The 9,341-nt window shown below is 37.6% G+C and overlaps 1 protein-coding gene across 1 annotated transcript in view; it reads right to left on the bottom strand.

Moving 5' to 3' along the window:
* Window positions 1–315: 315 nt before the first annotated feature.
* Window positions 316–9,341, bottom strand: part of LOC144976696 (mitochondrial ribosome-associated GTPase 2-like) — a 22,040-nt gene continuing 13,014 nt past the window's right edge. The window contains exons 4-7 of the mRNA XM_078921043.1: window positions 9,098–9,213; window positions 5,338–5,559; window positions 3,335–3,473; window positions 316–1,161 (exon numbers count right to left, since the gene is read on the bottom strand). Of these exons, the coding sequence (XP_078777169.1) occupies window positions 458–1,161; window positions 3,335–3,473; window positions 5,338–5,559; window positions 9,098–9,213 (1,181 nt within the window). The 3' untranslated portion in view covers window positions 316–457. The remainder of the gene's footprint in view (window positions 1,162–3,334; window positions 3,474–5,337; window positions 5,560–9,097; window positions 9,214–9,341) is intronic.

Raw genomic sequence — 9,341 nt, forward strand, 5'->3', positions numbered from 1 at the left:
ATTCCTAAATATAAAATGCAACAGTTCGTAAAACTTCTCCAATTATATTTTCCCATTCTCACAAAGAGAAATGTCACTCTTCACAAACTTTACCAGTTGTCAGATGTGATACGGTAGGCACTCAATAAAATAATAAAGGTTCAGTGTCAAAACCCATGCCTGGAATTACACAAGTTAATCCAGATAATAATAATAATAATAAATAATAATAATAATATAATAAATAATAATAATATAATAATAATAATATCTTTATTGTCCCCCAAAAAATGGCAATTTGTCATTTGGTTACACATTTATAACAATACAATATTGACATAGACACACTCACACAAGATGCACACTAGTAACATAGTAGTTATCGTAAAAAAAAAAAAAATAAAGATAAACCTAAATTATTTTGCGATGAACAGACAAGTGAGGATTCTAGCAGGAAAACTGGTCAAAGGCCACGTTGTCATCTAACTTCATCCCCGCCACTTTTTGATAAATGAGAATCGTAGATAACTCTAAGATGATGTAAAAATTCCTCTATCCCAACTTGACATTTGGCTGACACTCCCAAGACGACATCACAACCACCACGTCCATCGTCAGTTGCAATCGACCTTTTCTCCCCCAATCCCAAATCATCATCTCCAAGACAATTTCCCTCATTACCCAGCCCATACTCGGAATTCCCTTTCTCTAAATCATATTTCAATCTACTTTCTCCACACCCAATATGACTTTTATCTCCATCACAAACAGAAACTGACCGATCCGATTCATTTAACAAAATGTCCTTATCTTCCCTCATCATCTCATTATTATTCTCTTCTTCTTCCCCAATTTCATTTTCCCTCAAAACATTTATAACCTCATATTTCTTTTTACTCCTTTTCTTCTTTTCATTTCTTATCCACTCTTTCAAATCAACCAGTCTATCTTGTGCTCCCGGCAAATCAATTTTGTTGGCCACCAGCAAAGCAGGCCGATTGGCCAGGCCATCCTTGTACTGGTTCAACTCATACTTGAGCTGATTCAACTGTTCCCACGGCTTGTCTACGGCTAGATCGATGACGTAAATCAGACACAGACATCTCTCCACGTGTCTCAGAAAGCTGTGACCCATTCCTTTGTTGGCATGACTGCCTGGGATTAAACCCGGGATATCCGCAACTGTTTAAAGACAAGAAAAGATAAAACGAGGGTGAGGGTTGTGGGTGTGGAAAAGTGAAATCCCGTACAGATAGTATGCACTTGGCCAAGAAGCTCACAACATTGCCATCCAGAAGTATAACGGACCAACACACAAAACTATGTGTAACCGTGAACGTTTATATTTATAGCCTGGTTAATACAGTTTAGTGAGAATTAATCATAAACACAGAAGACAAAAACACAGTAGCAAAGACTCGAGTGACGTCAACTTTATTCTATCTATAATTTCATCTTGAACTCACAATGCAGAAACCACTGTGACGTAGTTCTTCAGAGCCTTTAGGCCCCATGGAGCTGGAGTTTATCCCAGTATCTATAGCGTGAAATGGACAATAGCAATTGCTTGCTACTCTTTGGGCAGGATGTAAGTCTTCCACAAAGTACTCTCTGCCAGGTCTATGAGACCCAGCTATCCTATTTCTGCTGGGTGGACAAGGGGAGCAGAAAAAATCTCTGACTTCCCCCGAGATCGATCTCAATCTCTCTGCATATGACGTGAGTGCTAACGGTACAGAATACAACACATTTTTACAGGTTTACTCAATGCACTTCACAATACATCATTTATTCTCCCAGAAGCTTATATGGAATCATATTTCCATTTCATACAGTACTAGTCAACCTGTAAGTCGTCCACATATATCTGATTTTAGCTAAAAGGAACAACAGGACCAGACTTTTTTTTATGACCAGTCACTTATCTGGTAATTGACCTCACATAACATTGCTTTACTTTTATGACAAGGCAAGTTCCAGGCCAAAAGGCCACTCACGCTACATAAAAAAAAAAGACGTAAACGGTTTGATGATTGTCTGGTCAAAAGATTATGAGCTGATGTTATAAAGCTTACAATCTCCTATAAAGCTTACAATCTCTAAAGCTTACAATCTCCTATAAAGCTTACAATCTCCTATAAAGCTTACAATCTCTAAAGCTTACAATCTCCTATAAAGCTTACAATCTCTAAAGCTTACAATCTCCTATAAAGCTTACAATCTCCTATAAAGCTTACAATCTCTAAAGCTTACAATCTCCTATAAAGCTTACAATCTCTAAAGCTTACAATCTCCTATAAAGCTTACAATCTCCTATAAAGCTTACAATCTCTAAAGCTTACAATCTCCTATAAAGCTTACAATCTCCTATAAAGCTTACAATCTCTAAAGCTTACAATCTCCTATAAAGCTTACAATCTCTAAAGCTTACAATCTCTAAAGCTTACAATCTCCTATAAAGCTTACAATCTCCTATAAAGCTTACTACAATACAATCTCCCAATGCCCAAGAAATAGTAAAACAAAGTAGACTGGTTCAAATAAATATAGAACAGATGTAGATCCCAGGACCAATCTAAACTAGTACATGTCTTTTTGTAAAAGTTGAATGAAAGAGATAAACACAAATATCTACAGATCATTCATACTACAACCAACTACAGTGGAATCGGCCTGAAGTCAACACCCTTAAAGTTAACACCTCTTTGTTTGTCGAATATTTTCTGTTCTTTATCTTAGTGTGATCCGTTGATAATGGATAAAGTCAACCTTGATTACATTTCTGATCTGGTGGTGTTGGTATAATCAGGATTCACTGTATAACTATCACTCTATCAAGAGCGGCCATGTGGTCACTGCTTTAAGATCCGAGTCCTGGGTTCCAGCCTCGCTGAGTTGAGTCCTTGGAAAAGGCTCTTTACTCACATTCTATCACCATTCTCAAGTGGAAACTGAGTACCTGGCTGTTAACAGCGTTGTCTCTGTCTGAAAAAATTGTAATATCGCCTAACAGGCGACAAGTCCTGTCCTACATGTTAAATGTTGCTGTTGGCCAGGGACCCCTTGTAAAGCGCTTTGAGCACATTTGGTGGATATTGCGCTATATAAAAGTTTAATTAAAAAAAAAAATTTTAAGAGACAGAAAAAAACAAAACCCAAACCCATCTCTTATAAAAAAAAAAAAATCTTTCCTCGATTCCCCTTAATCTGTCATTGTCATTGATTTTTCCATCTACAGTGCCTGGCACCGTGTTTGTATCACAAATAACTTTTTAGATTTATATCCTTTAACTGGTGCTAACTACCCTATTTTTTTTTCTTTTAAAAATTCTAATTGTAAAGTAAAGCGACTCACCAGCCAGCTGTTGTAGGTCATCATAGGGTACCATGCCGATGTGGGGGTTGAGGGTGGTGAAGGGGTAGGGGGACACTTTAGGCTGGGCTCTGGAAATGGCACGGAGGAGACTTGACTTGCCAGCATTGGGAAATCCAATCTGTTGTGGGGTGTAAATAAAGGGTATGAAAGGATAAAAAAAAAAGAATTAGAAAAGATGGTTATAAAAAAAAATAAATAAATAAAACAAAACAAACACAATTAAATAATCTGTAACTAGAAAGAATAGGTGAACCAATTATTTGAAACTGTAATGAGGAGAAGGTGGAAAATGGACTGGACATGTCCTTAGACTTAGAAATGGATCAATTCCCAGGGAACGAGAAGAAGGGGCCGCCCGCTGGAGACCTGGAGGAGGAGCATCGAAAGAGAAATGAAAGTTAGTGGTTGGTCTTAGGGACAGATGACAAAAATGGCCTCCAACTGAGAAAGATGGCGTTCCACCGTGTCAGCCTTATGTTCTGATCAAGCACCAAGAGGGTAAGTGTAAGTGTAAAGAAAGAATAGGACAAGGGATAAATCACGGAGCAGGCCCTGGTGTAAGATAAAGATCTGAAAACGGTGTATGAAACAGTGCCAGACAAAAATGAACCTGCCTAGACTGGTGACTGCTAGTCAAGGCAGGGCGAAATATTGAGATGTTTTTTTCTTTCTGCTTTGTCTCGCACTGTTTAATAGGTATCTGCCATGTCAGTTTTTTGCATCACTTGCAGCCGCAACCCGACTGCAAAACTTCACAAAATGTCACTGATATGCATTGCGGCTGCAAAATCTGCAATTTGTTTCAAATTTTTGAGTTTGTGCAAAGAAAAGAAAAAAACAAAAATGAAAAAAAAAAAAAGATTAATTTTTCTTTTAATTTGACAGCTCGTGTAGAATGTGAAAGATAATTCATCAAGACTTTTTTTTTTTTTTTGCCGATCATAAAAAAATATCTGGTGAATGTGCCTCAAGGCCCGAAGAGGATTAAGTAAGTAAGCAAGTAAGTTTCTTTTTTACTATATCATTTTCTTCCTTTTTACTGGCACTGATATGACCTTACATTTGTTGCAAGCACAATGCAACCCTTAAAAATAAACAAATACCTTTCTCTTTCATGAACTAATTATGGGTTTTTAGGAAAATTAATCGCAAATTTTTGCCATTGAAAAATTTTTTTTGCTGTCTTAAGCTTTCAAAATTTGTTTTTTTTTTTCCTTTAAAAAAAACCGCCATGTCAAAGGTATACGCTTTTTCAGATCTTTAGCAGGACAAAGTCTTTGATGCAGCGATGCCATAAGAAAAAGCTGAGCTTCTCCACATGTATCCGAGTAATCAGAGCCCAATAAGCGTTTTGATCCAAAGGACAGTAACTTTGTAATCAGCTTGATTTCTTCTTCTATTTTGATCAGAATAATAATATAGTAACATAGCATGGAATAATAATCATTCGTCACTTTGCATGTCATTTGTTCCTATGTCACTATTTTCACAGGAGAGAAAAGTCCTAGACAGTTATAAATTCATAACATTTCTCTGATTTAGTTCCTGAATGACCAAAGAAGAAATGAAAGTCATATAATACAACACCATGAGGCGAATGGAGCCAGTTGCCTCTCTAGGCACCAGCCATTGGATTGACTGCTGGTCTACAGCAAAGCACTTTCCACTTTTAACTAGTTTGGATCCAGCTACCCAACCATCACCGGGTGGGCAAAGGGGTCATTAGAATCCCATTTGCTTGTAAAACGGACAATAGCAATTGCTTGCTACCCTTTTGATAGGATGCTACTCTATCGCAAAGTACTTTCCACCAGATCTAACAGACCCTGCTGGGTGGACAGGGCAGTCAAAACAAATTCTCGCCTGCACTGGGATCAATCTCGGTCCCTTTGTGTGTGAAGCGAGTGCTCTGCTGAGCTGTCGGGACCCCAATGAGAGGGGAGTGGGTTGTAGTAATGAATTGAAATAGCTGCATCCCTTACTAGCCCAGCGTGTGCCATTGTTTTCAATTCCACATGGAGTTGTCTTTCTTGTCCTAATCCGCCTGTCTCTGCCATTGTTGGTGCTCGGTTTTCATTGGATAAAAAAAAGTAATTCCCCTTGCCACCCGCGCCACCCCTGGCAGCGATAAACATGGAGTCTACACTGTCCAGGGATGCCAAAACATGACCATTTTCTGACTTTATCACTGTGCCCAAGGGAACCTGAAAAAACAAAACAAAATGAAATAATAATAATATATAATCAGGGGCGGTTGGTCACATTGTATTTAAGGCGGCACAAATTCGAAATACAGAATCAAACTTTATTGGTCTAGTTAATTTAACTTAATTTGACCTACTTTGTATGTGTGTGTGTGTGTGTGTGTGTATGTGTGTGTGTGTGTGGAGGGGGGTATTGCAATTGTTTGCATATGTGCGTGTATTTGCGTGTGCGTGTATGTGTGTGTGTTAGAATATTAACGAGACGTACTCACAAAAGAGCATCAATTATCTTGGACAAAACTTGTCTGTTAACTTTCATCTGTTCATTATAACGACTCACAGACGCAGCATATCCTGTTTCCAACTGATTTCTTATATCTACAACGTTGAAAAGTTTATAATTAACAGCATCTGTGACATGGCTATTTGATTCAGAATGTTTCTTCAGAGCCTGAGAGATGTGCGCAATATCACTGAATCCTCCTGTTGTCCGTTATAGCATACATCACCAAAAATCAAGCAACAAAAACAATGAAGCGTTTTACGGCTTTCACTGGCAGTAAGCCATTCAACATTTTAAAAATAATTATTATTAAATCGGCGCTGTCTCCTCGGTGTGTTAGAAACTAAGTTAAAATTCACTGGTTTGTGTGGACCTAAATCTTTCACCACTATTTTCTCTTGAGGGGATAAGTGTCGGAATCGATTTTCAATTAAAAAATCAACATGATTCATGATTGGTTACAAATTACAGAAATAACTTTTAAAAATAAAATGATTCAAGATAAAAACAGGTAGGTTTCATAAACAATGACAACAGCGATAATACATTTTCTCTGAATACTAACGGTATGACACACATCTTTAGAATAATTGAATTTAAAAATCCACATTAAATTCCAAACGCAAAGCACTTGTTAACTTAACACACAATCAGCGACATCTTTATAATTATACTATTATTAGACAATGCACACAATACAAGTTGAGTAGGGATCGTTGGGAGTGTGCGGGGATGAAGGACTCCGTGGGGTCAGGGATTTTTATTTATAGTACCATGGGGCTCTTCTCGGTGCATACTTTGTTTACTGTTCTTTTTGATATTTAATATATATTTAAGCAAAACCAACAATGATAAAATATATATTTATTGCCATTCTCTTCATCCGTATATCTAAGTGAAGCAAAGCCTCTTCTTTCAGTGATAAAACTGATATGGTTTTAATTTATCCCAAGTAGGACCTCAAGGCGTGCATCGCTGGATTGGCCGTCTTGGCCTAATTATTTTAGCAGTGAAAGACAATAGTTAGTTGGGGAGGGAGGGTGGAGGGAGATTGGGGAGTGGTAACTAACTTTCTTCAAGGTATAGGATAAGGACAGGACGGCCAAACGAAGACTGGCTCATATAAACAAAGAAAACTTCCCCACCACACCACACCCTCCGCTCATTGTCACCCGCGCAGGCAACGGGGGAAAGATGAAACGTGCCGAGTTGACGCCACCTTCGCGGAGCGACGCACGAGTCATCAAATATTAAATTCAAAACAAAAAGCAGTATGTGCTAAATTTTTAATTTTATCAAAATTTTAAGATTGAAGTTTTTTGTTTGGTTGACATGCTAATCTACGGAAAATATAGGGCGGCACAAAACAACTTCGCTCTATTGACCGACCGCCAGTGTATATAATAAAGTGTTCTTCTATAGAGCTAAATGCCAAAGCCTCAAAATGCTTTACAATATATTTATCAAACCATAAACACGCTCATACCAAGCCAAACAGACACACACAACTTAATTTTTTTAAAGCATAATTCAACAGATTTATTTGGATAAGGGAAACAACTTATTGAATGAAAAGACTGTTGAATAAATTTGTGGCTCTTTTGAGAGGACGATAGAAGAAGTTGGTTAAAAAAAAAGATCACTTCTTGATGGTGGCCATTGAATACAGTGGATGTCAGATACAATAAAATCAATGGGATTTGCTTTCTGCTACCGTTGAACCAGGCTTCCAAATTTGTTCAAATTGACAAAAATTTGTTGGCTACGATCTTGGAGAGATCAAATCTGAATGGAGGAACTGACAGACTCCAACAATGACGATGACACCAACAATGACAACAACAACAACAACAAAAACGTACCTACTTGGACACTGTGGTCTGGGGCATTCTTCCCATCTCTCTGTCTGGTATTTCCCTTTAATAATAACAAAGAAAATAATAGCAACAACAATAACAATGTACTTACTTGGACACTGAAGTTTGGGGCATTCTTACCATCTTTCTGTCTGGTATTTCCCTTTTAACAAACATCAACAACAACAACAATGTACTTACCTGGACACTGAAGTTTGGGGCATTCTTTCCATCTTTCTGTCTGGTCTTTCCCTTTAACAAACAACAACAACAACAACAATAACAACACCAACACAAACAACGACAAAAATAACGACAACAACAACAACGTGTCCACTTGGACAGTGAGGTGTGGGGCATTCTTTCCATCTCTCTGTCTGGTCTTTCCCTTTAATAATAACAAAGATAACAACAACAACAACAACAACAACAACAACAACAACACCGTACCTACTTGGACAGTGAGGTGTGGGGCATTCTTTCCATCCCTTTGTCTGGTCTTTCCCTTTAACAACAACAACAACAACAACACCGTACCTACTTGGACAGTGAGGTGTGGGGCATTCTTTCCATCCCTATGTCTGGTCTTTCCCTTTAACAACAACAACAACAACTACAACAACAACACCAACAATAACAACAACAACAACAACTACAACAACAACAACTATAACAACTACAACAACAACAACAACAACAACAACTACAACAACAACAACAACAACAACAACAACAACCACAACAACAACAACACCGTACCTACTTGGACAGTGAGGTGTGGGGCATTCTTTCATCTCTCTGTCTGGTCTTTCCTTTTAACAATAAAAACAACAACAACAACAACTACAACAACAACAACAACAACAACAACAACAACACCGTACCTACTTAGACCTGTAAATGAGCTCTATAAAAATTGACTGAAACTGAAACTCTTCTTCGTAATTCGTCGTAGCGGTAAAATCCAAAGAATCAAAATGAAAGGTAAACAGCAAGCTCACTTGAGCAAAGCAATGGCAGAAAACTAATTTGCGCGGGAATTAATTAGGCTAATTACCATTGTTCCTTATAATTCTAAAAAGCGTCGCTTAGCCTTGGCAATATTATCCATCGTTAATATAAACGGCCCATGAGCTATGCATAGCGCTGTAGAACATTCCTAATTAACTATACAGTCATTCAACTACGATTCATGAATTCTTTCTTCCCTTTTAAAAAATATTTGAATTTGACGAAATGACTGATTTCAGTTAATTGACTGAGAATTTACAGATCAACCTTCTTGGACAGTGAGGTGTGGGGCATTCTTTCCATCCCTGTGTCTGGTCTTTCCCTTTAACAACAACAACAACTACAACAACAACAACAACAACAACAACTACAACAACACCGTACCTACTTGGACAGTGAGGTGTGGGGCATTCTTTCCATCCCTTTGTCTGGTCTTTCCCTTGACTCCTCTCTCTGCTGTTATGGTAGCCTTGAGATGGGACAGGGATTTCGTGTTGGAGCTGGCTGCAAGGAAGATGTACACACATACATGATGATAATCTTATATTATAATTATATAATATATATATATATATATATAATATATATATATATATATATATATATATATATATATATATATAATATATATA

The sequence above is a fragment of the Berghia stephanieae genome, chromosome 7 (genome assembly GCF_034508935.2).
Source record: "Berghia stephanieae isolate SIO BIC M18660-M18661 chromosome 7, UCSD_Bste_1.3, whole genome shotgun sequence".
Classification (NCBI taxonomy): Eukaryota; Metazoa; Mollusca; class Gastropoda; order Nudibranchia; family Aeolidiidae; genus Berghia; species Berghia stephanieae.